Here is a 27,874-nt window from a genome sequence, read left to right as displayed (position 1 = left end):
CCCATAAGAACCTTCCCTGGAGGTTTTTAAGCAGAGGTTAGATGGCCATCTGCCATTTTGCTAGTGCTCTGACAGAGAGAGAAAGAGAGTGAGCTGTACCTGCAATCACCCATGACTGGGAGAGGGGATGCATAAGCAGGCGTCTGATCCGTGCTCTGGAAGGATGGGAATGGCTAGAGATGGGTAACTGAAATCTCATGTCCCAGCATGCCATGGTACCACTGCTTGTACCTTGTAAAGAAAAAGAGACTATCAGCAGCAATCCTAGCCCTACTGACCAAGGAGTAAGCCCCATTAAATTCAATATTTACTTCCGAGTAGACATGTAGGGATGCGGGTGGCGCTGTGGGTTAAACCACAGGGCCTAGGACTTGCCGATCAGAAGGTCGGCAGTTCGAATCCCCACAATGACGGGGTGAGCTCCCGTTGCTCGGACCCTGCTCCTGCCAACCTAGCAGTTTGAAAGCACATCAAAGTGCAAGTAGATAAATAGGTACCGCTCTGGCGGGAAGGTAAATGGCATTTCTGTGCGCTGCTCTGGTTTGCCAGAAGCGGCTTAGTCATGCTGGCCACGTGACCCGGAAGCTGTACGCCGGCTCCTTCGGCCAATAAAGCGAGATGAGCGCCGCAACCCCAGAGTCGGTCACGACTGGACCTGATGGTCAGGGGTCCCTTTACCTTTACCTTTAGACATGGTTAAGACTGAAGTTAACGACATTTTATGCAATGTCCACTGGCCCTGATTATACATATACTGTACCAGTATGCCTAAGGTTCAAAGACATCTTTGCTTTCCGCTAATCACTTACACTTTTTATCTTCTGCAAAGAGATTTAGTGCACTTGCCCCTTGTAACAGCCCTGCATAGCAACTTACTGGGAAACCAAGAAGGAGAGGACATGATTTGCCCAGATTAAATCCGTAACAGAAAATGGAGTTGAAGTCAAATCCACCCATCTCTCCGGCAACCTAACTAAACTGCCCCTCTTGAAAGCAAACATGTTGCAGTCATTCCCCACAAGACCTGCACAAAGATCAATTTTATTTATACAGTGATTCTAAATACATATAATTATTAAATGGGGGAAACACAAAATGCATCTTACCGATACAAAGCCAGCATTGATGTATGTCTACAGCAAATGAGGTTATAAGTCCCAACCGTAAATCATGCTTCAATGTCCAGGCATTATTAGAAGATCTCAGGTCCCATCCCACTAAGGAACCATTCACAGTGGCGTAAGCCAACACTGACTGGGCTCCTGAATTGAAGTGATGCATGTCGACGACACAGCCATCGTCCCTCTGATCTAAAAACCTGAGTAAAGAAGATGACAAGATGGGTATAATTCATTGAAATGTCACAGGACTTCAAATTGTCCACACCTTTGCTTCTTTTGCCTATAGGCTTCCACTCTCCTTTCGTTTTGGTGATGCATATTTGGCTGGAACTACTAATTCTGGATCTGAATGGAGATTCTGTACCTAGTTATAGCAGATACTTGTTTTATCATTCATGCCCCAAGTATTCATTCAGCCCTCTCACAAATCTTGGAAAAGAATGACCTCCCTGGCAGGAAAAATGAGAGGGCAGTGTAACACCAGCAAAATGTTCTCTGCATGTCTCTATCTTCCCCAGTGCCCACAATAAACTCAATATCTGAATGAAGGAACTCAGGTGTAGCAGAGGTGTAGCCAGTGTCAGATTTACGTATAAGCTGAACAAGCTATAGCTTAGGGCTCCACTCTCCTGGGAACCCCCAAAAAAATTAAAGGGGAAAAAACTGGATGTACATTTCCAAAATATAAGATAAGTTCAACAATTACTTTGATAAAATACATATTTTGTTATGTGCAAATGGCTTTAGATGCCTATTAGGTCCATAAATTACAGCATATATTCAACACACAAAAACAGCGACAATTTGTTGTTGACAAAGGACAGCTGAACATATAAAGGGCCCCATTACCTTCAAGTAGCTTAGGGCCTCATCAAACCTAAATCCGGCCCTGGGTGTAGTACCTACACACATTCAGGAGAATGAGGTGGCAAGAGTAGACTATACCATTTCAGGCTTCTAATATGAGCCTGCTAGTGAGCACAGCAGATACCCAAAGGGATGCATCAAAGGATTGGTAAAAACCTGCTTTGTATTGGATGGATCTTAGGAGACTTGGGTAGTTTTGAAGCTTCAATCCCAAGAAGTTGAATAGCTCCGTTATCTGAAGCTACAGCCAGGTAATGAGAACCCTGGCAAAATGTAAGCGTCATCACACGCCCTCCAATCCGGGAATATGTCAAGATTGACCTGTCGTAGAAAGCAGAAAGGACATAGTTCAAAGACTGCTAGATTCTAAAAATCCACACAAATTGAACAGTAAGGCCCAATGAAATATCAAATAGACAACTAAATTTAAAACATCTCTCCTATCATGACGTGTTCTACAGAATCCTGGGAATTTGCAGGAAATGAGCATTTTCTGTTAAGAGATCCCCTTTTCCATCAACTTGGGAGAGAAATTACAAGTTGGGTCACCTGATATAATATCAGCTGAGTTATGATTGGATAGGAATATATTTATTATTTGAATTGGGGGAGGGAGACACGAACAGTGACACAGCAAGTACGTTTTACATAGTAAGCAATCAACGAGTTGTATTTTCCATTCAGTGAAGTTGTTTGTCTTAACCCAACTGGTCCCTGCATGTGTTCAGTAGTCCTTCATACGGTTAGGAGAATAAGTGACTACTATTTTCTGGAATTTTTGTTTCTTTTTCCTTTTTAATCTGGAAGGGATGGGTATGTGAAACAGCTACAGAGTCCCTATATCTGAACATCCCACTTTGCAGCTCCTTAATTTATGTTGCTGCTGGAGAGGAACAGCATTCCAAAGCCTGGGAGTAAAGATTCACCTACTTCCTGGGCAAGGATTGTGACCCATCCCACTTAACTCTTCAGCACCTCTTTAACAATAGACATTTAGCATTTCTGCAGAAAGCATTATTCTATGATATATATTTTTAATGGTTGCTTTGGCTGTGGTATGAACAACTCACTTTAAAAAAACAGATTTTGTTTTGCCCCGACTCAGTCTATCCCCCAGACCATTTAATTCCTGAGATTGTGAAACTTTAGGGAACAGAGCTATTGGTGTATAAACACAGTGCTATAAGCCACGCTGAGCCCATGTGATATTTATTTTACTTCAGCTCTTCATTCACTGTTTAAACACTGAAGAGTCGAAGTGGATAGAGATAGAGCAAGATAAGTAATACATATAAATGAATAAAGGGATGGTGTAAGTCAAAGGAAGTGTAATTTTAAAATGTTGGATTCTGTTATTTTAGTAACACATCTGAACAGTAACATCCAAGAGGATTTCAAACACCATTGCCGATGAATAAAAAATAGTGAGCATGTGTTCTTAACCTTATATCCCAGACGGTAGCAAAATACTTGTGTTGGTGCAAAAGTTTTTATTTTATTTATTTATTATTTATCCTGCCATCCTGTGGTGTTACGCATTACCTAGTAGTCGTCGTCTTGCCCTCCATTTTCTGACTGTTCCATATTTTCACTGTTCCGTCATTTGAACATGTGGCAAAAATTGAATGTTCATCAGAAACTCTAATGCGGTTCACGGCAGATTTATGCTCATGAAGGTGAGCAACCAGAAGTCCTTTAGGATGCCATCCTAAGGAAAACAACAGATTTCCCCCCCATTAATATCAGCAGTGAAGCAAACACATGCAGGAGTTCCTTTTGCAAAATGCCTCACACATGGGACTCTAGACTGTGACAACTGTATATATCAGCAATTACTACATCAGGATAAACATGTAATATATTTGAAAGTGAACAGGAAATGCAAGATTTACTTTTCAAATTGTTTTATAATGCTTTGTCTTTTCGACAAAGTTAGCATCGTTACTTTTGAATGGACAGGAGCTTGTTTAAATATTTCAGAAATGTGCAAAGAATTAGAATGCATTTGGCCAAGAAATTTAACTAGACTCTCAAACCAGTAAACATCTTGCATGTTGTTTGCTTCTAGGAATGTCAGATGCTACATGGAGACTAATGAGTTATAGGATTAGGATTACATGTCATATATCACTTACAAAGTACATGAAGGATAAATGTTGCCATGTTTCTGGCTCTCTTTTCTCACAGATGGAAAACTAAAATATATCTTAGCAGTTTTACAATGTAGATGCACTTCAATTCCAAATTCATCACAGAGTAGAGACAACTATTCAAAGGCCTTATTTTATGTACTGGGCAGCATACAGAATTATTCATTTAGCACGCTCTTGTTTGGCTGTCAGGTGGCAATGAAAAACAACTGCTTCCACAAGCTTCTGATGATTGCAATGTCTGCTGTTTTATGACAGTGTTTAAGTTTTGTAAACGGGTGTGACACCCCATTATGATGGAAAGGTATGGTGTGAATATTTTAAGCAAATTAATACAAAACTAATTGTGTGTAAAGTAATTCAAAAGTGTCCACACAAGTAGATATTTTGCACCTGCAAAGGACCAGGACACATACTTGTAGATATACTATTATGTTACGTAGGATGTTCTCTTTTAAACAAGATTGCAAGTTTCCTGCTTGGCTCTGCCTGCTCCAGTTGACAGAGCTACCTTAATTTTTGTTTGTTTGTTTCTTCACATGCCACCTAACAAAGCTAAGTTCCAAACTACATTCAGACAGCACTGGTTCAGCAGCTCTGTAGCAACAACATGCAAGTAATGTTTGACAAACTATAGTAGTAGTAGTAATAATTTTTTTATTATTTATACCCTGCCCATCTGGCCAGGTTTCCCCAGCCACTCTGGGCAGCTTCCAACAAAATATTAAAATACAGTAGTGCGTCAAACATTAAAAGCTTCCCTAAACAAGGCTGACTTCAGGTGTTTTTTATAAAAGTCTGGTAGTTGTTCTTCTCTTTGACATCTGGTGGGAGGGCGTTCCATAGGGCGGGTGCCACTACCGAGAAGGCCCTCTGTTTGGTTCCTTGTAACTTGGCTTCTCGCAGGGAGGGAACCACCAGAAGGCTCTCGGCGCTGGACCTCAGTGTCCGGGCTGATCAATGGGGGTGGAGACGCTCCTTCAGGTACACTGGACAGAGGCCGTTTAGGGCTTTGAAGGTCAGCACCAACACTTTGAATTGTGCCCGGAAACATACTGGGAGCCAATGTAGGTCTTTCAAGACTGGTGTTATGTGGTCTTGGCGACCGCTCCCAGTCACCAGTCTAGCTGCCGCATTCTGGATTAGTTGTAGTTTCCGGGTCACCTTCAAAGGTAGCCCCACATAGAGCGCATTGCAGTAGTCCAAGCGAGAGATAACTAGAGCATGCACCACTCTGGCAAGACGGTCCACGAGCAGATAGGGTCTCAGCCTGCGTACCAGATGGAGCTGGTAAACAGCTGCCCTGGACACAGAATTGGCCTGTGCCTCCATGGACAGCTGCGAGTCCAAAATAACTCCCAGGCTGCACACCTGCTCCTTCAGGGGCACAGTTACCCCATTCAGGACCAGGGAGTCCTCCACACCTGCCTGCCTCCTGTCCCCCAAAAACAGTACTTCTGTCTTGTCAGGATTCAACCTCAATCTGTTAGCCGCCATCCATCCTCCAACCACCTGCAGACACTCACAAAGGACCCTCACCGCCTTCACTGGTTCTGATTTGAAAGAGAGGTAGAGCTGGGTATCATCAGCGTACTGATCAACACCCAGCCCAAACCCCCTTATGATCTCTCCCAGCGGGTGCATATAGATGTTGAAAAGCATGGGGGAGAGGACGGAACCCTGAGGCACCCCATAAGTGAGAGCCCAGGGGTCTGAATACTCATCCCCCACCACCACTTTCTGAACACGGCCCAGGAGGAAGGAGTGGAACTACTGTATAACAGTGCCCCCAGCTCCCAGCCCCTCAAACTACAAGCCACTAAAACCCCATTCAGGCATTACACTCATAAGTAGAGCAGAACATCAGGAACAAGTGCACTACCTCCACTCCCACCAAGCTGGAGGCTGACCTGTCCGCAAGCAGGGAGCCTCCTCCACTTGCGAAGTCTCCCCCTGTAATACAGAGCCCTGGTTTCCTGCTAACATGTTCTATTTCTTTGCAAGCAGACCAGCCAAATTGGACTTCAGCGGACACAATAAATAGAAATACAACCCCATGCCAGTAGACCTTGGTATTTGCAGGGCTAAAAGGAGACAGTTTGGTGCTACCCTCATAGCAGCTCTGGCCATCTGCCAAGAGTATAGCAAGTATTACCTGGAGGCGGTGGCTTGCTCTCCCATTCTGCATTCTCCATCATCTGCTTGGCAATTCTTTCCGCGTTGCACTGTTCACGTTTCTGCTGTATCAGCTGCTGAAGTTCCGTTTTACAAGTAGTAATGCGCAGCTGGTACGTGGAAGGCGAAGCTATATTGCTTAACACTTGTATGGTTGGTTTTCTGGCTTGGACAACAGTTCCATCTGCTGCCTGAAAGGAATAAGCCCAGTTGTGTAGTCACGTTTAGAAAATGCGATCCGTGTTTTATGTTTCGAAGGAAAGGGCGACATCCTCTCTTCTATAATTCAAAACCAACTTCTGCATCAGAAATCAACTTTACAGGCAGCAGCCATTTTGCATGGGGTTTCCATTCCCGATCCCCACATGTGTCGGCAGAGCATGCGAAAGCCCACCCCACCCCATATTTGGGCCACTTCCAGGTGTGCGCGATCACACATCAAGCAGATGCACATGAAATGGCCCCTGCCTGTACTCCAAACTACCATTTTACTAATTTATTGCTTGTTTAATTTTATTTATTTATATCCCGGCTTTTTCCCAGTCAGAGCTCAAGCAACCCACAAGCCCAGGTAAACAAGACAGATTTTGCCTGACTCCTTAAAGACAGAAAAGTTGGTGCAAAGTGAGGCACAGGTGGACCGCAACCACAGAAAACTGCCTCCCCAGTAGGCAAAGCTCAGGTGCTGAGGGCGCCCTGAAAAAGGTCTCTACGGATGATCTCAAATGTAACTTCCAGGAGGATAGCTGTGTTAGTCTGCTGTAGCAAAACCAGCAGAGAGTCTTGTGGTACCTTAAATGCCAACACTTTTATAATGAGAAAAGCTTTTGTGAACTACTTTATCAGATGCATGAAATGTGTGTGTGTGTGTGTGTATGTGTACGCGCGCGCACACACACACACACACACTTGTCAATTCAGCATTACATGGGGTAGGGGGGACAACAAAAAGAAGTCTATTCAGGGGGAAATGAAACATAAAAACAACGGATGCCAATGATAACCTAATGCAAAAATATTTTGACTGTTTGAGAAGCTGTCTGAGCTGCTCTATGGAGCCATAAACTTCACCAAGCAGGGATGAGACCACTGATCCCACTCACAGGTTCATTTAGCCCGAGACACAGGTCAGTCAAGAGTTCTGTATCTTACTAGTGGGTTGTTAGCTTCCCAATTTGCTTCAACATCTGATTCACCCCACAACCTCCAAATCAAAGGCTGATCTGAATTCAGCAGTTGTAGTTTCAGGACTATTAATCTTGTTTAAAAATATTATTTATTCATTATTAATTAAATTTATAAACCGCCTTTCAGCTGGAGATCACAGGGCAGTTTATAGTATAAAAAATAGACCCAGAGTCTTGTTTTGTTCAAAGAAATGATTGAGTGTTGAGAATAAAAATAAATTCCTCTATGTTAAAAACGATTGGCAGCTCTTCTAATTCTATGGTAAAACACACCAATTTTAAAATCCCCAGAAGTACCTGTGGTGAGGATGACAGAGGAGCACAAATGCCAGCGGAAGACTCTGACCGAAGAGATTTCCCACTCTGAATGGCTTCTTGATCTGTGGCTTGGTTGTGGCCTTTGCTAATTGGCTGAGGCATGTTAGAAGGTTCCAGAGAGCCAAACATGCTCTTCCATTCCTCATTTACATTTGAATCTTGTTTTACGTGTTTTCTAGCTGAGGTCAGCAAGACCCAAAAGAAGGATCACAGTAAGATTTTGTTTATAACAAAACAACCAAAATGTACAGGATTCTAGCTGTATAAGCAGAGTTTTGAGTTACTTGATTTATTGTGGCATAATGTTAAACTGAGTGCTGGATCATATAAATCAGCTGCTACATGACTTGGGCAAAGGTTTCAATCCATCACCAGATGAAATAAACTTGGAATGCTTAGCCTAATTTCTGCAGATGACCCATGTCATCTGTATTTATACAGATCGGTGAATGAACCTTGTGGTTTTTTGCAGGGTTATGCTGGCCTTAGCATTAAGGAAGTAATTGTTCTAGAATGCCAAGTTTGTGGTGGTGGTGGTAGGGAAAGAATCATATATCTCCAAGATGGTTTTTCAGGCCGTTATGTAAACACATCTAAAAGTTAGAACAGACACAGCCATTCATATCTGAAAAGTTGGACAAATAGGCCAAAATACACAGAAACTTCATTTCAATATATTGTGCTCTGGGGTTGCGTGCTCATCTTGCTCCCTTGTCCGCAAGACGGCTTTCGGGTCATGTGGCCAGCATGACTAAGCTGCTTCTTGCAAACCAGAGCAGCGCACGGAAACGCCGTTTACCTTCCCACCAGAGCAGTACCTATTTATCTACTTGCACTTTGATGTGCTTTCGAACTGCTAGGTTGGCAGGAGCTGGGACCGAGTAACGGGAGATCACCCCGTTGCGGGGATTCGAACCGCCGACCTTCTGATCGGCAAGTCCTAGGCTCTGTGGTTTAACCCACAGCACCACCCGCGTCCCCTAAGTTAAACTATACAAAGCTATAAAAACCTGCCCATTTTCCTATTTTACATATATTTGAGTAGTTTAGCAGGAAACTAGACTGACAATTGGAGAAACATGACTGGAAGCCGTGAGAGAATATCTTGTAGTCAAGCTTGGTACAGAACCTCCATCTTCATATGTTATACTAATTCACACAGGCCTATAGATCACTCAATAAGCCAGCACAATCACTTGTTATATGTGAATTGCTTCCTTTAAGAAAACATTGAGTTTCACATGAAAGCTTGATGGCCCACTCAAATCTGCAATGTTTCATCCACTAAACGATAAAGACGTATGTGAACTCAAGATGTTAAATTTCAGTCTGAAAAGTTCAATGTAAGCAGATAGTCTAGATGTGGATGGAATGTGTTGATAGTGGACTCTTCCACGTCTACTATAAGCATTTTAAATCCTCCAATATAAAATTATAAACAAGCAACAATGCAAATTACAAGACCATACTAACCGCGTTTATCATCAGACTCCTGCTTAGTTTTAACAAGATCAACTTGTCTCCCGGTTATACCCAGAGCTGCCAAGTCTATCACTCCTTTCTGGGTGCTGTCATGAAGGTGGCTCTGGTCCACTATGTTGGCCTTCGCTTTGTTGGACTTCAGCATGAAGTCTCTTAAGGCTAACAGCTTGTCTTCTTCTTCCTCAGTCATTCCCTATCCCAAAAGAAAACAAAAAGTAGACAGTTCATCAAGAGAGAGCAAAGATTTTCAGTTTTTAACATGTGGCAATTGGGCTCAAGAGGGTTCAGGATATAAAAGTTAGATTTACACTGTAACTAAAGAAATGTGTGGCTTTGGCTGCCACAATATGACAGGGCACCTTTTTTAAATAGGGACATTGGAAACTACCTTATACAGACTATGGCTACATAGTCTTTTACTGGCTGGCGCCTGGCTCTGCAGGTGTCTCTTTAGACAAATGGCACTCCAAGGCCTATGTAAACATCCCAGGACCTGAATGTGGGGCATGCAAAACAGATACTGTGGCACTGAGCTATGGCTCTTCCCCAAATAATGGTCAGAATGTTGGAAGGTCTGTTGTGGGCTGCCCAGATACGAAAACATTTGGGAAATCAAGTCAATATGAGTTCTGTGCAAGTTCTTATGCTGAGAGAGCTCTTACTCAACAGGAATCAATAATAAAACAGAATAATCTGGGGCAAAGACCAACCACATAGTTTTGGTGACTATCTGATAAGCTTCCTACAGCCATGGGTTCCTAAACAGAACTTCCATTTAAGCAAAAGCCCCGCTGAAATGTAAAAGGACACCATTGCTGTTTCATAACTCAGATTCATTTCAACGGGGCTTGTGCCGGAGAAATTGCCAGCGCTGCTGGCAAAGTACTACTTTGATGTAGTACAGATGCTGAAACAATACATGTCCTTGCTTTATTGTGGATTCTCAGCACTACCATTATAGCAGTAAGAATATACTTGAGAAAGTAGCTTCTTTAGCAGCTGCACAATTGCTGGATCTTCGGGGGGAGGGCAGTCGGGAAGAGCGCCATTCCTTTTCTTCTGACGAAGTTGCAGAGTTCTGAAAAGGCTTCCTATGTCCTTGGAACGCAGAGCGTAATCAAATATAGAACGGCTTACAGGCTCTTTGAGGACGCTCAGTAGGACTATTTCTTTATCTATCTGTAATTCAGGACAGGGAACAAGGAAGTAATCAGATGGCTACAGAAATGCAACTGAGGATTTTTTCTTCTTGAGGGAATGAGCAGGAGGTCAGGCCTATACACTGACCTCAGTGGTAGGTTTTGAAAGAAAGGGGACGGACTGGTACGAGTACTTTAAAAAACTTTGCAAATATCTATTTCTTTTATGTCAGACTATTTTGAGCTAGCTATTTTGGATAATATTAAGCTACTTTTTGTTATTTGTGCAGCACTTTTTATTAAATTACTTTTTCTTATTTGTGCAACGCTTTTTAACATGTAAAGGGCTGCACAATTCATACTGTGGTTTCCTTCGCAACAATCATCCGAGGAATGAAAACCACACTTTGCATTTAATACAGGAAAGAGGAATCTGTGGCCCTCCATATGTTGTTGGACTCCAGCTCCCATCAGCCCCAACCAGCATGGTCAGTGAACAAGGATGGTGGGAGCTGGAGTCCCATAACAAATGGAGGGTCACAGGTGCCCCATCCCTGAAATGAAAGCTGAGAGCTAATCAGGATTTGCCCGGGGCCTGTTTGAACTATCTGGGCTATTTTATTAAAATGCTCCTCAGACCTGGCATGCATTTTGGCATGACTTTGTTTGTTCCTGCTAACAGTTTGTTACACAACAGAACCTAGGTAGGATGGGTTTGTATGCATGATGAGCTGGGTCACACGTTGCACTGGCTGGTGTTTTGCATGAGTGGGGGGAAGCATCCAAGTCACAAATCCCCCCTGTCCCTACTGAAATAATATACCGTATTTTTCGCTCTATAAGACGCACCAGACCACAAGACGCACCTAGTTTTTGGAGGAGGAAAACAAGAAAAAAAATATTCTGAAATCTCAGAAGCCAGAACAGCAAGAGGGATCGCTGTGCAGTGAAAGCAGCAATCCCTCTTGCTGTTCTGGCTTCTGGGATAGCTGCACAGCCTGCATTCGCTCCATAAGACGCACACACATTTCCCCTTACTTTTTAGGAGGGAAAAAGTGAGTCTTATAGAGCAAAAAATACGGTATTTGAGTACTGAAAATGCATTAAAGGTGAAGGGACCCCTGACCATTAGGTCCAGTCGTGGCCGACTCCGGGGTTGCGGCGCTCATCTCACTTTATTGGCTGAGGGAGCTGGTGTACAGCTTCTGGGTCATGTGGCCAGCATGACTAAGCCACTTTTGGCGAACCAGAGCAGCACACGGAAACGCCGTTTACCTTCCCGCCGAAGTGGTACCTATTTATCTACTTGCACTTTGACGCGCTTTCGAACTGCTAGGTGGGCAGGAGCAGGGACCGAGCAATGGGAGCTCACCCCATCGCGGGGATTTGAACCGCCGACCTTCTGATTGGCAAGTCCTAGGCTCTGTGGTTTAACCCACAGTGCCACCCATGTCCCTTATGCATTAGGGATCACCATATTCCAAGTTTTCTCACCTCCACCAGCAGTAGCCAATGAAATTGGGCTGGGACAGCAAAACTCACATGATGCTGTTGCATCACATGGCAGCAGAGGTAGGGAGGGTTCACCACTGAGATGCTGGCATTCGCAGCACCTTCTTGATCAGCCTAATATCTAACGAAGCTTTCAGAGTCAGGGCATGAGGATATTAAGCTAAATTATTTTCAAGCCCTTCATATGCTGCAAATGAAGGAAAGCTGCTTATCTAGTTGATTCCTTACCTGTATTATTGGCTGAGTGATAAAAGGATGCAGGTAAGGCATGAGTTTGCAATAAACATCAGCAATATTCAAATGTTGGGCTACAACAGTTATAAATCCTACTGCTCCATAGCGTATCCAAAGATTAGGGTGGCACAGGAATGGTGCTGGAGAAGGAAATGAACAAAAAGAGAGGAACCTATTTTAATTGATATAAGTCATGCAATTAAAATTCTAAAAACAGGAACAAGTTCACACTCACACACATACTTCAGACTAAATTCCAAAGGGGATCCAACATAAAATAACACAAAATCAAGTTCACATTATGATCTTGCCTCATGGCAGACACCTACCCTGGCAGAAACCTACCCTGGACGTTTGTTCCATTCTGACCTGCAACTGTATTATTACAGTTAAAATAAATCAAACCATCCATGAATTTTGTTGTGTAATGGCTCATTATGTGGGCTAGATTTCAATATATTTTTCCAACTAAATGTGTCTCACAGACCACTTCCTTCAGGAAACCTTGTTCCTATAACTGGCACCTGTCAATTCCCCGATTTGTTCAGTCTCTCTCCCATGGGGCTGCTCCATGCTTTTCTTCTCCAAGCCCATGAGACCAGACCTCTTCAGTCTTGCAGTAACTAACCATCTTGCTAGTCTGTGACATTCCATTTGGCACTTCAGGCTAAAAAGCCATTTTTAGTTGCCTTGCCAACCAGCATTTGGGCACTGTAAATAAACATTATTCTATTCAAATCCAAGTTGAGACTCGGTTGTCTTTGTTAATTTCCTCAGGTTATTAAATTGTGGGTAAGTCCTTGGCATTTAATGGACTCAGGATTTCTATGGTTTGTGTAACATGTGAACTAGAAGATGTGTAGAACTGGCAACTAAGACTTATCAGCTTTCTAAGGCTGCAGTCCTAAACATAGTCACTTTGAAATAAGCCCTAACATTCCTGAGTAAAAATGCATAAGGTAAGGCCAAGAACACAATACACACTGAATGACAACTGCTTAAATGTCATTCTGATTAGAAGTTCACAACTAAGTGATGCCATATGCTGGATAATGAAGTTGGCAATATAAACGGCATGCTAGACAAAAGATTGTTAAAAGTAGAAAATTGCTGCTAGGGGAGCAGGCTTACCGATATCACAGGCAAACTCATAGATATGTGGTTTCTGCAAAAGTCCTAATTGGCACATACAGGTAAGGGCATTGAGGGCCTTATATATGACAAATTCTTCTGCATCGCTGAGCCCTTGCTGGAGCAGAGGCTTTAGAATTGAAGAGCTTTGCCAGCCAACATAAGCAGCAACACCTGTAATCATGGCAGAATAAAAACAAATTACAATTCCTAAAAGCTAACGCAAGTAGAAATATCACATGCAAAGCAGGGTTAACTCATGCAATCCTGAAGAAGGGAAAAACCCAAATAAGTAGGGTTCAATTTGAGCTACCCATGAGCTTCAGTGCTTTTCATCATCAGGTCTCATCTTAAATCTATTTTCCACCATTAAATACAGTGTTATCTTGGTTCTCGAACTCAATCCGTTCTGGAAGTCCATTCGACGTACAAAACATTTGCAAACCATGGCGTGACTTCTGATTGGCCCCAGAAACAATGCCAACAGCCGAAACGGACATTCGGCTTCCGAAAAACGTTCACAAACCGGAACACTTACTTCCAGGTTTTCGGCATTTGGGAGCCGGTTGGTTCGTCAACTACCGTATTTTTCGTCCCATAGGACGCTCCGTCCCATAGGACGCACCTAGTTTTTTGGGGGGGAAATAAAGGAAAATTTTTTTCCTTTATTTCCCCCCCAAAAGCAGGTCGGGGAAACCGAACCAGGTCGAGGAACAGCGGGGTGGCGGCGCTGCGCCTCCCTGCTGTCCCCCAAGCTTGTGGGGCTGGCCAATGTCTGTCCGGCGCGTGGGGCACTCTGCTTCAGGGCGCCCCACCCGCCGGGTGGCAGGCTGCTATCCGCAGCGTGGGGAGCCCTGCGGGGAACTCCTGGAGGGCTCCCGACGCTGCAGATGTATGCCTGGCGTGAGGGGCACTCTGCTTCAGGGCGCCCCACCCGCCGGGCGGCAGGCTGCTATCCGCAGCGCGGGGAGCGCTACAGGGAAAACCTGGAGGGCTCCGGACGCTGCGGATGTCTGCCTGGCGCGAGGGGCGCTGTGCTTCAGGGCGCCCTACCCGCCGGGCGGCAGGCTGCTATCCGCAGCGTGGGGAGCGCTGCGGGGAACTCCTGGAGGGCTCCCCACGCTGCGGGTGTCTGCCCGGCGCGAGGGGCGCTCTGCTTCAGGGCGCCCTACCTGCCGGGCGGCAGGCTGCTATCCGCAGCGTGGGGAGCGCTGCGGGGAACTCCTGGAGGGCTCCCGACGCTGCGGGTGTCTGCCCGGTGCGAGGGGCGCCCTGAAGCAGAGCGCCCCTCGCACCAGGCAGCAGGCTGCTATCCGCAGCGTGGGGAGCGCTGTGGGGAACTCCTGGAGGGCTCCCCACGCTGCAGGTGTCTGCCCGGCGCGAGGGGCGCTCTGCTTCAGGGCGCCCCACCCGCCGGGCGGCAGCCTGCTATCCGCAGCGTGGGGAGCGCTGCGGGGAACTCCTGGAGGGCTCCCCACGCTGCGGGTGTCTGCCCAGCGCGAGGGGCGCTCTGCTTCAGGGCGCCCCGCCCACCGGGCAGCAGCCTGCTATCCGCAGCGCGGGGAGCGCTACAGGGAAAACCTGGAGGGCTCCGGATGCTGCGGATGTCTGCCTGGCGCGAGGGGCGCTGTGCTTCAGGGCGCCCTACCCGCCGGGCGGCAGGCTGCTATCCGCAGCGTGGGGAGCGCTGCGGGGAACTCCTGGAGGGCTCCCCACGCTGCGGGTGTCTGCCCGGCGCGAGGGGCGCTCTGTTTCAGGGCACCCCACCCGCCGGGCGGCAGGCTGCTATCCGCAGCGTGGGGAGCCCTGCGGGGACCTCCCGCAGGGCTGCCTAGGGTGCGGATGTGTTCCCGAAGCGCCGGCCGCTCTGCTTTCAGGGCGCCCGACGCTCCGGGAAGCAGGCTGCTATCCGCAGCCTAGACATCCCTGCGGGAGCTCCCGCACGGATGCCTAGGGTGCGGAGGTGTTCCCGAAGCGGCGGGCGCTCTGCTTTCAGGGCGCCCGACGCTCCGGGAAGCAGGCTGCTATCCGCAGCTTAGACATCCCTGTGGGAGCTCCTGCAGGGATGCCTAGGGTGCGGATGTGTTCCGGAAGCGCCGGGCGCTCTGTTTTCAGGGCGCCCGACGCTCCAGGAAGCAGGCTGCTATCCGCAGCCTAGACATCCCTGCGGGACCTCCCGCAGGGCTGCCTAGGCTGCGGATGTCTTCCTGAAGCCTGGAGAGCGAGAGGGGTCGGTGCGCACCGACCCCTCTCGCTCTCCACGCTTCAGCGAAACCCTGCATTCGCCCCATAGGACGCACCCAGATTTCCCCTTCATTTTTGGAGGGGAAAAAGTGCGTCCTATAGGGCAAAAAATACGGTAAGCCGTTCGGGAACCAATGTACCACTGTAATGGATTCCAATGCCACAAGATAATATTATGGCCACTAGCATAGATGACTTTAAGATTGCCATATAGTCATGCCAGATAGATGTATGAGTTGTAAGAGTGAAGAATGGGACTTAACGTATTTCTGATTAAAACATGCGAGAGATAAACATCAAGAGATGGCATGTGACTATATTATCTCCCTTGTGAGCTGCTAGGGAGCATCCAACTGGGTACAGAGAACTGCACTAGATATACTGTTGGTCATATCCACCAGGGTAATTCATATGTATTTATTATTGTTACTCAAACATAAGATGATTCAGCTATTATTGCCACACTTTAGGCCAGGCATGGCCAAACTCGGTCCTCCAGATGTTTTGTGACTACAACTCCCATCGTCCCTAGCTAACAGGACCAGTGGTCAGGGATGATGGGAATTGTAGTCCCGAAACATCTGGAGGGCCAAGTTTGGCCATGCCTGCCTTAGGCTTAGTCCTTAGTCAACCTGTGCCCTGCAGATGTTTTGGGTGTTTCATCAGCCCTGACTACTGGCCTTGCTGGCTGGGGCTGGTGGGAGTTGTAGTCCAAAACATCTGCAGGGAACCAGGTTGGGGAGCACTGTCACTCAAACACAGACAATTAGTCATACAGTCATACAAGACGAATGCCTCGCAAGGCAAAAAAACTCACTAGACGAAAGGGTTTTTCGTTTTTTGAGTTGCTTCACAAGACGAATTTCCCTATGGGCTTGCTTCGCAAGACGAAAACGTCTTGCGCCTTTTTTTTTTAAACCGCCAATGCATTCCTATGAGAAACCGTCAATACACATTGGTGCTTCGCAAGACGAAAAAACTTGTAGAACGAAAAAACTCGCAGAACGAATTAATTTCGTCTTGCGGGGCACCACTGTATAAGCAACTGAAACCTTCTTAATCACCCAATTAAAAACTAACAGACCCTCATTTCATACACTGAAAATCTGCTTATAAAAAGCAAAAGGTAGCTGTACTAGTCCCCAAGAAAAAACTATGAATTCCACAGTTGGAAAATACCTTTATGAGGATCAACCAATAAGTTTACAAAAATGTGGCAAATTTTCAAATTTTCTGAAAGTTTTCATCAGACAAGGTAGTATACAAAACCAGAGGTGTGGGGGAAGATGGATATCTGTAAAGACAATTCCTACCCAAGGCGTCTAAACTAAGGTCACCACTGTGCCCAAAACATAGTATAAAACATGCCTGCCTCCTTCACCGTACATGTTGCTTCGACACTTGGGGTGACCTTGCCTGCAGTAATAGGCTGATGCAACTAGTCTTCCATAGATTAACTAGGTTTATTTACTTAAAATACCACCCCGTCTCTTCCTAAAACCTCTCCTAAATGTTGGCTTTGAGGTTAAAGTGTCTTCTGTGACAGGCTTGAGGGACTGTGTTCTTTCCTTGTGCTAATTCATTCTATCAATCTGCACATAAAAGGAATCCTGCACGCACTACCCCTTGATTTGTATAACGTCTCATCTGAAGAACAGTTCTGGAAAACTTGAAAGCTTACCACATTTCTGTGACTTTGGGGGTTGGTCCTAATAAAGCTATCAGCCCAAATGTGACCTCAGGATAAAAAGCTGGCATTTGTTGTCAAGCACATACCCACTATGCTGTCAAAAAACGCTCCTCGTAAATGCCAGTCATTCTTATCGTTGAGAAAGGTGATCATATGGGAGAGGAGAACGTCGTTGGCTTTTTGACGACCAAAAAAGACACAAAGGCGAGTTATTCCATTTTCCATCAGCGTCTGCTTCACAATGTTTTCAGGGTCGCTCAGCAAAGTGACAACTTTCTGTTGGACCATTTCATGCAAGGCCTGAAGCTCTACAAAGAAGACCATAGAAAAAGGTTAAGGAAAAACCAGGTGTGACTGTGTTATCATCCTTGTGATGTATTATTTGCACTCAGGAATTCTGCCTTTTGTTGGTCATTATTTTTGTATAATTTAATATATATTTTTAAAACACACACACACTCATATATATATAACGGCATTAGGCCATGGGTGGTCAAAGGCCATGGGTTGAGCCCACAGCATACACATCAGGGCGCAGTCACAGCCCTACATGAACTGCAACACTCGCATTGAGTTTCTATGCTTCCTTGTTCTAAACTGGTTGAGGTTATGGTATCCAATTCGCTGCACTGACAATGTCACTGCTTCTAAAGGAATCATGTATGCCAGGCATGTCCAAATTTCAAGAGACTGAGATCTACTCCCACTATAAAAAACTGGCAGTGATCTACCAGAGTTGTTGAACTTTTTTTAGGGAGCCAAAGTTTATTTTTGGGGGGGGGAGCACTCCGTGATCTACTTCGATCTACCATGGACCCCCCGCAATCTGCCAGTGGCTCGCAATCTACCTGTTGGATGTATGTGGTTATGTGTGTAAGTAGATCAGCAAATATGCAGAAAAAGCACTATGTTAACAACACCCAAGAAATTCAATTTTCTGGCCATTCCTATAACTTCAAAGGTTACTCTAGGCCTGCTGCGGCTTGAGGAGCACAAGGATAAAAGACTGCCCTTCAGATGGCAGGGGAAGGGATGGTGAATAGAACAGAGAAAGAGAGAATGAGCAGAAGCAGGACCAGCACGCAATTGTGGGTAGAAAAACATTTTGATCAGGAGACGAACCTCTTGTGGGTAGCTTTGTGTAGCCTTGGAGTGAGAGGTTTAGAGTAGATGTGCAGCACTGAAAGTGAAAGAACAACTAAAAGTCTCCCTGATTATTTGCTCAATGAAATACCTTAGATTTTAGAAACTAAGAAGCAACTCTTCTTTAGAGGTACAGTGATACCTTAGGTTAAGTACTTAATTCGTTCTGGAGGTCTGTTCTTAACCTGAAACTGTTCTTAACCTGAAGCACCACTTTAGCTAATGTGGCCTCCTGCTGCACGATTTCTGTTCTCATCCTGAAGCAAAGTTCTTAACCCGAGGTACTATTTCTGGGTTAGCGGAGTCTGTAACCTGAAGCGTATGTAACCCGAGGTACCACTGTACTTGCTGCACAAAACCTAAAGTTCACTCTGCAAACATTACTTTCCTCATGCACTTCAGTGTTGAGGATATACCTGTGCACTTACACCCATTGGAGTGATCTCCTTAACACTACAGTGGTACCTCGGGTTAAGAACTTAATTCGTTCTGGAGGTCTGTTCTTAACCTGAAACTGTTCTTAACCTGAAGCACCACTTTAGCTAATGTGGCCTCCTGCTGCACGATTTCTGTTCTCATCCTGAAGCAAAGTTCTTAACCCGAGGTACTATTTCTGGGTTAGCGGAGTCTGTAACCTGAAGCGTATGTAACCTGAAGCGTATGTAACCTGAGGTACCACTGTATAGGGAATATGGAAGGCTCTACTTTAGGCATGAAGAACTTCTTTCAGCCAGAAGATTACATTACCTCATGAGCAACCTTCCAGGGATGCATGCCAGTGGTGGATAAGGCCAGAGGCAAAGGTTGATGGAAAAACTGATATGACTCTTAACTTTGTACAGTAGGCTATATTCCAGACACACAAGTGCTGGAGATTTCTACCTAGCCATCCAAGCAAACAAGCGGGATTATCACAGATAAAGGTCACTCTGCCACTCTGATCAGGGCACAAAGCAGGGCAATGGGAGTGGTGTTGCCTGGGGAGAGTCCAAAGGCCAGTGAGAAAGGCCTGGATTGCTAAATCCGCCCCCTGTGCCTCATGTTCCCCACTTCTGCTTTATGTGCAAAACTCTATTTATTCAAAATATTTTATCTTCTTTGAGCAGCTATTTTTAGGCTGCCTTGTAGGACAATGTTTTCTCTGTGCTCTGTCAAGTTCCGCAGAGCTTTAAAATGCCAAGAAGGGTGATGGCTATCCTTAAGTCATAATTTCTTCCTAGGATGATCACCAGTCTGATTTCCTGAAGGACTGGATAAAGGTATCGCGGCTTGACTGTGGCACTGGTCTTTTGGTGCCTCTTTCTCATTAGGAATTGGGAGATTATCTTAAATCCCTACTGTAGCTCTCAAGAAGCGGAAGTTCTCAGCTTCCTTCTGGAATCTGAACCATAAAGATGAAAAAATTAACAGTCTCTTGAGTCTATGCATGTTCATTTGGACACAACAACCACTACATCCAATTGGGCTTACTCCCCAATAAGTATTCATATGAGCATGCTGTAAGTAAAGGAAAGTGAAAGATACATTACCAGTATCATAATTTTCGCTTGGATGTGTTGCATCATCCATTTCTTCACTATTTGGTTCATTCTCCATGTTCAAGTTTTTCAACTGGACAAGTTCTAGGAATCTCAGAGCAGTTTCTGCCAACAGTGCTATGTTTTCTGCAAATATCAGAGCAGGATGTAAGAGACAGATAATCCAAGTTTTTTTTTAAAAAAAAAAAAGATTAACAACAACAGCAACAGTGGCAATAGTTTTAAGCACAGGTGATATGTGATTAAAATGTGAAGTGTCTCAGAATAACAGCATCTTATACTGGCTTACCCCAGACATAGAAAACCAAGCTTGAACTTTGAGAAATTGCTTCCTTTACCAGTTTTTGGGAGGCAGGGCATGGGCAAGAGCCACCAATGATGCCCATTTCATGTCTGTGCCATATGGACCTCAGCACTACCATCATATTCTGTGTGTGGGTTCCAAGAGACCCCTCACATACTGGCAAAAACAGAATGCAGGTCTAGACAAATTTGTTTCAGACCCAAAGAAACCAATGATCATTCTGGCATTCTTGTGTCAGAAGCACAAGTAGTAGGGCACACTCCTGGTTGGTTTGTTATTTTTAGAGCAGTAAGACAGACAGATGGTAGGACCCAAACATGTTTTTGCCATTGACATTCTGGCCTATTTATTTAATTTAGACACAACAAGTCATTCTGATAATTTCTTTTTTTCATCCCCCAAATTCTCATACAAGGAAAAATAAATTCAGCACTAAATAAAAGTCTACATTTGCAGACACTTCCCTCTTTATTCCAGTTGTGATTTTAAAAAAGAAATGCAATGACATCAAAGAAAACCTTCCCCAAAGCCCCCCATCTCCCCTCTTACCAGCATAAGCCAGTCGGACAATAGTGGCTTCATCTTGGGCCAAATGTGCAATACCTGGCAAGATGTACTCTGGGTAGATATTGATATCATTACGTGGTACTTCTTTGACCAGAGCAAGAACTTTAGTGAGTGTCCGAACGGCTTCTGCCCTTACTCTGGGCACAGAGTCATTGCTGAAATGCAAGAGATAAGGCGTGATACGATCCAGCAGAATTTCCACACTTAACCTGGGTGCCAACTGGAGAATCAGTTCTAAAGCAGCCAGCTTTGAATCACAGTATTTGAGGGTCTGAAGGCAGGACGTTATCACCGACACCAAAATGACCAGCCCATTTTCCTTTGTCTCTCCTTCAGCTTTTTCGGTTTGGTCATGCCCACAGAGATTATGGATAATGTTGTCCAGATCTTTACGTATAACGAGAATGCGCTCATCTGCAGATACAAAGGTTTCCTTGGCAAACTGTGCCATGTAAGGCTGGAGGAAAGTATAAAATATTTCAGGAAATGCGTTGTTTCGTTGTTGTTTCAAGTAGTCTTCAGCCGCTAAACGTTTTTCTGGTTCACAGTGGATCATCTGGGTAACCTTCAGATAAAAGAGAGCAAAAAGAGCAAGGTGAAGGCAATGCTTTATTATTAAAGTAGGTATGGAAAATGCAATAAGCCACTGTAAATAGAATGGAATTAGTTACCAGTTCTCTAATACTCCGGTCTTCAATTTTATTCAGGACTTGTTCAGGGGAAAAGAGGCCATTTCTATACGCCAAAAGCTGTGACAAGTCAAACAGAGGTACACCTTCTGTAAAGAGCTCAGCTATTACGCAACCTGGAAAATACAGAACAGCTTCCTGAGAATTATTTGGTAGACTTCTCTTGTTTCGCCTGCTCATAACCAAAGACTATAAAAGATGGAGATGATGTCACTTTCCAATTGGCCACACATTCCTTTTCAAGTTCGAGCATTTAAGAAGACATCACTTCTCTCCACCTCTATAGTTCATTCAACTTCCAGCCCTCAGTGCTCTAGTTACCAATATAGAATCATAATCCTGCACTCCAAAAACTGACATCAGGAGGCTGATGAAGACTTCAGCCTGCAGCACAGGAACTTGCTTTTTCTAACTCTGTTGCTATAATAAATACTACTACTACTAATAATAATAATAGTAAATTAGTAGTACAGTGGTACCTAGGGTTAAGAACTTAATTCGTTCTGGAGGTCCGTTCTTAACCTGAAACTGTTCTTAACCTGAAGCACCACTTTAGCTAATGGGGCCTCCCGCTGCCGCCAGAGCACGATTTCTGTTCTCATCCTGAAGCAAAATTCTTAACCCGAGGTACTATTTCTGGGTTAGTGGAGTCTGTAACCTGAAGCGTATGTAACCTGAAGCGTATGTAACCTGAAGTACCACTGTAGTAGTACCTTGCCCATCTGACTGCGTTGCCCCAGCCACTCTGGGCGGCTTCCAGCATATATTAGAAACATAGTAAAACATTAAATCTTAAAAAGCTTCCCTATACAGGGCTTCCCTCAGATGTTTCCTAAATGTTATATAATTACTCATCTCCTTAACATCTGATGGGAGGGCATTCTATTTCTTTTAAAAGAAATAGAAACCCCATCAAATTGGGGTGTGTGGGAAAAGCATATCAACCACATCCTTTCCCCCCCCCCCCTCTGGTGTTCAAATGATCTTGGAAACCATCACTGAGAACCAGTAAGAATACGTGCAGGCCTGAAGATGTTTTACACACCCACACATCCGCAAGAGATGATTAGTGGCCCAAAACAATATGACTAGGGCTGCAATGTAGACAGAACCCCATGTGGAGTTCAAAATTGTAGATTAACCTTTACAGCCTGGAGAAAAGGAGCATTCAGCACCTGTTGGCATCCATATTTCCTGCTATTGAATGAGCGAGACTATATACTACCAGTTGACTGCATTCAGAATACAATATGAACCCACATCATACACTGACAGCTAGGCAGAAAAGCTCCCACCAAATACTGTTTATTGAAAAAGGAAAGGAAGTATGAAAATAAGCTGTTCTTCTCTAGATGTGCCTGGAGTTAGTTTCTCTGTCCTTCAATTGACTGTAGGATTTCTCAACCAAGGTACCGTATTTTTTGCTCTATAAGACTCACTTTTTCCCTCCTAAAAAGTAAGGGGAAATGTGTGTGCATCTTATGGAGCGGATGCAGGCTGCACAGCTATCCCAGAAGCCAGAACAGCAAGAGGGATTGCTGCTTTTGCTGCGCAGTGATCCCTCTTGCTGTTCTGGCTTCTGGGATTCAGAATATTTTTTTTCTTGTTTTCCTCCTCTAAAAACTAGGTGCGTCTTGTCATCTGGTGCGTCTTATAGAGCAAAAAATACGGTAACTACCATTGCTTACTGAAGCAGAAACAATCAAGGGCTACCCAACATGATGAAGCCCCCAAACCTGCATGTAGATTCACATCACTTAGGAAGAATGACAGAAGTGCAAATTAACTGTCAGCACCAGGGCAAGATGTCCGGCCTCTAAATAGTAAGAAGACATTGATGCCAACAAAAAAATATTGTGGATCATGAAATTATAAGGTTTCTTGTGAGCATGTTTTACAATTTCACTAATGTATCTGGGGCTAACTCATGTGACCAATCCTCCCACTACAACCCACAGGCTTAATGCAGAGACCCCAGTGGAACAAAAGTAGCCACATGGATTTGACACCAGGAAGTGCTTTCAGATTGCTTCCAGACAGGTGTTTATGGGGGAATGGTGTTCATTATGCATTCGATACAATGCTATTGACATCAAAATACCGCTCCATATTTCCTCCCCCCACCTTTCATCAGGATTTTCCAGAAAAGGGAAAATCCAGCAAGTTACAATGCCCTATTTGCAATGTCTCAATAGCCTTTTTGTAATATTAAGCCCACATCTGGAAGCACCCTCAGAGGCATAGAAATTAGCCCAGTATGAATCACCATTAAAATACAGAGATGCTACTGTTATTCAGTGTACTTCGCAACTACAGAAATTAGAGTATGTTTCCTGGGACAGTACCATTTCAGAACGCAGATGAGAGAATGGCATGCTTGCTTGTTTGTTTTTAAAAATACAAGGAAGCAAATAAACAACAACACCATTCTAAATGGGAAAAACTAGCATACTGGGAAGAAGGCTAAGCTAGGACCCTTCATACTTACTTGCTAGCTTTCTATGTGCGATGATTTTATTATGATTTTTACACGGAGCTTTCAACGATGCATTTTCCCATTACATTCTGAAGTGGTATGATTACAGGAGAGATGTACTATATGTTATTTTTTTATATATACTTTAGCTGGACAAATGTGGAGCTTAATTGTTTGCAAGCCTCCTGCTAAACATTATACTTTGCTAATCATAGGAAGACTTGAGGATTCACAAGGAATGCTAAGAATTATCATGCAGACTAATGTGACTGTGAAGTGAAACCTGTATGTACAGTGGTAACTTGGTTCTCAAACACCTTGGTACTCAAACAACTTGGAACCCAAACACTGCAAACCTGGAAGTAAGTGTTCCAGGTTGCAAACATTTTTCGGAAGCCGAATTTGCTCCGTTTTGAGTGTTACCCTTCCGATTTGAGTGCCACAATTCGGTTTTGAGTGTTACACTTCCGTTTTGAGTGTTACACTTCCGTTTTGAGTGCCACTTCCCTTTTGAGTGCCACACTTCCGTTTTGAATGTTACACTGAGGTCTGTCTGGTTTTGCTTTTTATTTTGCATTTTTCTTTTTGCGGCTCTTTTTGTTTGTTTTTTTGACTGTGTGGAACCTAGTTCAGCTACTGATTGATTGTGTGACTGAAGTACATTGTTTATTGCTTTCATTTTATGGATCAATGGTCTCATAAGATAGTAAAACTCTTATTAAATTGCTGTTTTAGGGGTTGCTTTTAAAAAACTGGAATGGATTGATCCATTTTGCATTACTTTCTATGGGAAAACACGCCTTGGTTTTGGGATGGACTGCCAGAACAGATTAAGTCTGAGAACCAAAGTACCACTGTAGTTCTATACTGTATCTCATACATTAAATCTGGAAAAGGCAGGTGGTTTTAGTTATCACAAGATTGCACTAAGTTCCCCACTCGCCCCCAGAAATCAGAAAGCAACACTTTCTATGAAGGCACAGCTTATGCCTATCGTTTAATTGATCACTTTAAAGTACCTGCAGAAAAGATGTCCATTGCACGCTTTAGTTCCCCCCTGCTTCGTTGATTACTGTTAGCCAAGTCCACCAGGGGAGTGGAAGGATCTCTCATATTCTCCAGTTCTATTGCAAATATGCTGCCATCAACAAAGCGCTCTGGAGCAATGTAGCAAGTCCTCCTTCTTGACGTATCAAAGAAATAATTGAAATCAGCAGGGTTGTCTTCAGGAAGGTAGGTTGGTTTAAAACTAGCAAAATCTGTTAGAAGGACCCAGTTCCAGCTGGTCACCATGACATTTTCAGTTTTGATGTCTCCATGACGGACCCCAGACCTGTGTGCTTGGTCCACTGCAGTCAAGATCTGGAAGGCTATCCACCGTTTCTCAATGTTGTTCAGGAACGGACGAGTACTAATACGGTCATAGAGATTATCTCGTACATACTGCCTGAAAAGCATGGCTGCTTTTTCAGATAATGTGGCCTTCTGGAAGGGAAGACAGTTTTGCGCAGAATTCAACCTTATTTTCAGCTCCTCCAGCTCCTGCTTGTAGCTAGTTAACGGTAAAGTTGGATCTTGAATGGCAAACACCTTGACGACCACCAGACCTTCTCTGTGCTTGGCTCGGGCAACTTTAAAAAACCGAGTACTGCCCAAGCTTTTGTCATATTCGAAGTCATGGATGTCTGAGAAATAGCTGTCAACGGAGAGGATCTGAGAAGGGGCAATACCAGCCAGCTGGTTCCCCATGGCAGACCTTTAGTTCTTCGTCACAACTCTGCCTAAAAAAGACAAGAGAACGATTTGTTAATCTCAACTGCATTGCTCTTCACAAACGACACACAATACAGGATTTCATTACACACAAATTACTATTAAGTGGCTCTATCTGAAATATTTTATAAATAATAATTTGTATGTTAATGTCTTGTTTTATTAATGTTATTAAACTGAGTCCACACATGTACATATTTGATTTAAAATATCAATTAGAAAGTGTAGAATGGGACGGCAAGTTGATATAGAGCCCAGTTGCTGGAAATCACAAGTGGGAATAGTGCTGTTGCACTCAGATCCTGCTTTTGGGCTTCTTATAGGACTCTGGTTGGCCACTGAAAGAACAGGAATGCTGGACTAGGTGGGTCAAAGGACTGCAGAGTTGGAAGGGACTCAGAGGGTCATCTAGTCCAACCCCCTGCAATGCAGGAATCCTGTCTGCAGTCATCCCTGGATGGGCTCAAAACACCAACCTCAAAACGCCAGACGCACTGACCCCTCGAGTCACCTGAGGCTGTTATGTCCCCGTACGTTCCCATTTTTCACAACGTGTCTGAGATCACAGCATTTAATAACCCAAAAGCTCCCAATTCCCTTAACACAGAATATTTAACAGGGCAGCCTTTTCCAAACCAAGACACTGCTGGACTACAATTCCCATCGCACCTGACCATGGAGCCATGCTCGCTGGGGCTGATGGGAATTGTAGTCAGTCTAAAAATATTTGGACGGACCAGGCTGTGCAAAGGCACTGCTTTCCCAAGCAGCCTTCTAGAAACATTTCCACGGCAAGCCATGGCCAATTTCTACCACAGCATTTCACACTTCTCCCGCCTTTTAACTTTACACCTCTTCCTTCCGTTTCCTTCTAAGATTCATCTTGGAAGATTGTATTATACACACACACACATATTTTATTATACACACATATACAGGGTGAGTCTTTTAAAAGAAACCCCATGGAACGTGTGTACTCTGTATCCACAGGGCCTCTTTTAAAGGACTCACCCTGTATGTATGTGTGTGTTTTTGTGTGTGTGTGTGTGTACACACACACACACACACACACACAGCACTTTTCTCTGGGGAGACGCATACCCCTAAACATTTTGTGAATCTTTGTGCAGTACTTTTGTCCATTTATTTATTTTTCCCAATTTGAAGTATAAAATGGTGATTTTTCTCAAGTCAAAATAGGAGTAGCCGTAAACATTTTTTTTGGGGGGGGGGAGCACTGTACACACACACTCTCTCTCTCTCTCCCCTGGAGCAGTTTCCCAAACTGTTTTTGGACTACAACTCCCATCATCCTTAGCTAGCAGGACCAGTAGTCCAGGGATGATGGGAGTTGTAGTCCTAAAAAAAAAAAAAAACAGCTGGCGACCCAAGTTTGGGAAACCCCGCTTGAGGCGTTTCAGATTCAAGACGAAGCCAAGGCACCATCACGCTGGTCACCATTTCTATTTGCTATGCTATGCCCAGCGGTCGGCCATGAATGAGCCCGTCAGTCAGTCCGTCCGTTCTCCCTCCCTCAGAAAACACCACTTCCTGCTCCTTAACATCCCTTTGCAGTATTGGGGGGAGAGAAAGGGAGGGCTTCATGAAGGGTCCCCCAACAAAAGGGGGCCCGCCATAGCGCTGGGGACCCCTCAAAAGCGAAGTCCCTCTCCTCCCAACAGGGGCGGCGTGTGGGTCCTCCTCGCGCCCTTTTACCTCAGGCGCTTTCCCGCCGCCTGAGGCGAGGCGTGAGGGAGAGAGCGCGAGCCTTCCCGCCGCGCCAACGGCGACTCACCGCCTCTCCTCAGCTGGCCCCGGGGAGTCCCGGGAGGCCAGGGCCGCGCTTGCCCCCAGCGCTCTCGGCTCCTCGGCCGCCGCCGCACGGGAAACCGGTAAGCATTACACAAGAGGAAGGAGGCGGCGCGGCCGCTGAGCTCACATCCTGGCGGGGAGGGAAAAGGAGGAGCCGGCGGAGCCGGAGGCCGGCGCTTGGACGCTGCTGGCCCTCCGGCGGCTTCATCAGGAAGCCAGGCGCTTGCCGCTACTAGACGGCCTCGCTCAGGGGCGGGGAACAAATTATTATTATTATTTTTTATTTATTTATTTGCTGCTCCTAGACGGCCTCTCATAGAGC

General features: G+C 44.8%; 1 protein-coding gene across 2 annotated transcripts in view; it reads right to left on the bottom strand.

Annotated features, from left to right (window-relative positions):
• PIK3R4 (phosphoinositide-3-kinase regulatory subunit 4) overlaps positions 1 to 27,650 on the bottom strand; it is a 31,168-nt gene extending 3,518 nt beyond the window's left edge. The window contains exons 1-16 of one of the 2 annotated variants that reach the window (XM_083404650.1): positions 27,457 to 27,650; positions 24,987 to 25,748; positions 21,474 to 21,607; positions 20,785 to 21,367; positions 19,923 to 20,057; positions 17,337 to 17,558; positions 13,317 to 13,490; positions 12,180 to 12,325; positions 10,276 to 10,479; positions 9,292 to 9,493; positions 7,798 to 7,997; positions 6,294 to 6,504; positions 3,531 to 3,696; positions 2,145 to 2,309; positions 1,107 to 1,318; positions 100 to 231 (exon numbers count right to left, since the gene is read on the bottom strand). In XM_083404650.1, coding sequence (XP_083260776.1) covers positions 100 to 231; positions 1,107 to 1,318; positions 2,145 to 2,309; positions 3,531 to 3,696; positions 6,294 to 6,504; positions 7,798 to 7,997; positions 9,292 to 9,493; positions 10,276 to 10,479; positions 12,180 to 12,325; positions 13,317 to 13,490; positions 17,337 to 17,558; positions 19,923 to 20,057; positions 20,785 to 21,367; positions 21,474 to 21,607; positions 24,987 to 25,716 — 3,616 coding nt within the window. In that variant the 5' untranslated portion in view covers positions 25,717 to 25,748; positions 27,457 to 27,650. The remainder of the gene's footprint in view (positions 1 to 99; positions 232 to 1,106; positions 1,319 to 2,144; positions 2,310 to 3,530; positions 3,697 to 6,293; positions 6,505 to 7,797; positions 7,998 to 9,291; positions 9,494 to 10,275; positions 10,480 to 12,179; positions 12,326 to 13,316; positions 13,491 to 17,336; positions 17,559 to 19,922; positions 20,058 to 20,784; positions 21,368 to 21,473; positions 21,608 to 24,986; positions 25,749 to 27,456) is intronic. The other variant, XM_083404649.1, reaches the window with a different exon arrangement.
• Between the last annotated feature and the right edge of the window lie 224 nt (positions 27,651 to 27,874).

The sequence above is a fragment of the Podarcis tiliguerta genome (genome assembly GCF_965153285.1).
Source record: "Podarcis tiliguerta genome assembly, chromosome: 12".
NCBI classification, from domain to species: domain Eukaryota; kingdom Metazoa; phylum Chordata; class Lepidosauria; order Squamata; family Lacertidae; genus Podarcis; species Podarcis tiliguerta.
The sequence above is the reverse complement of the archived record's forward strand: the minus strand, read 5'-3'. Positions and strand labels throughout refer to the sequence as shown.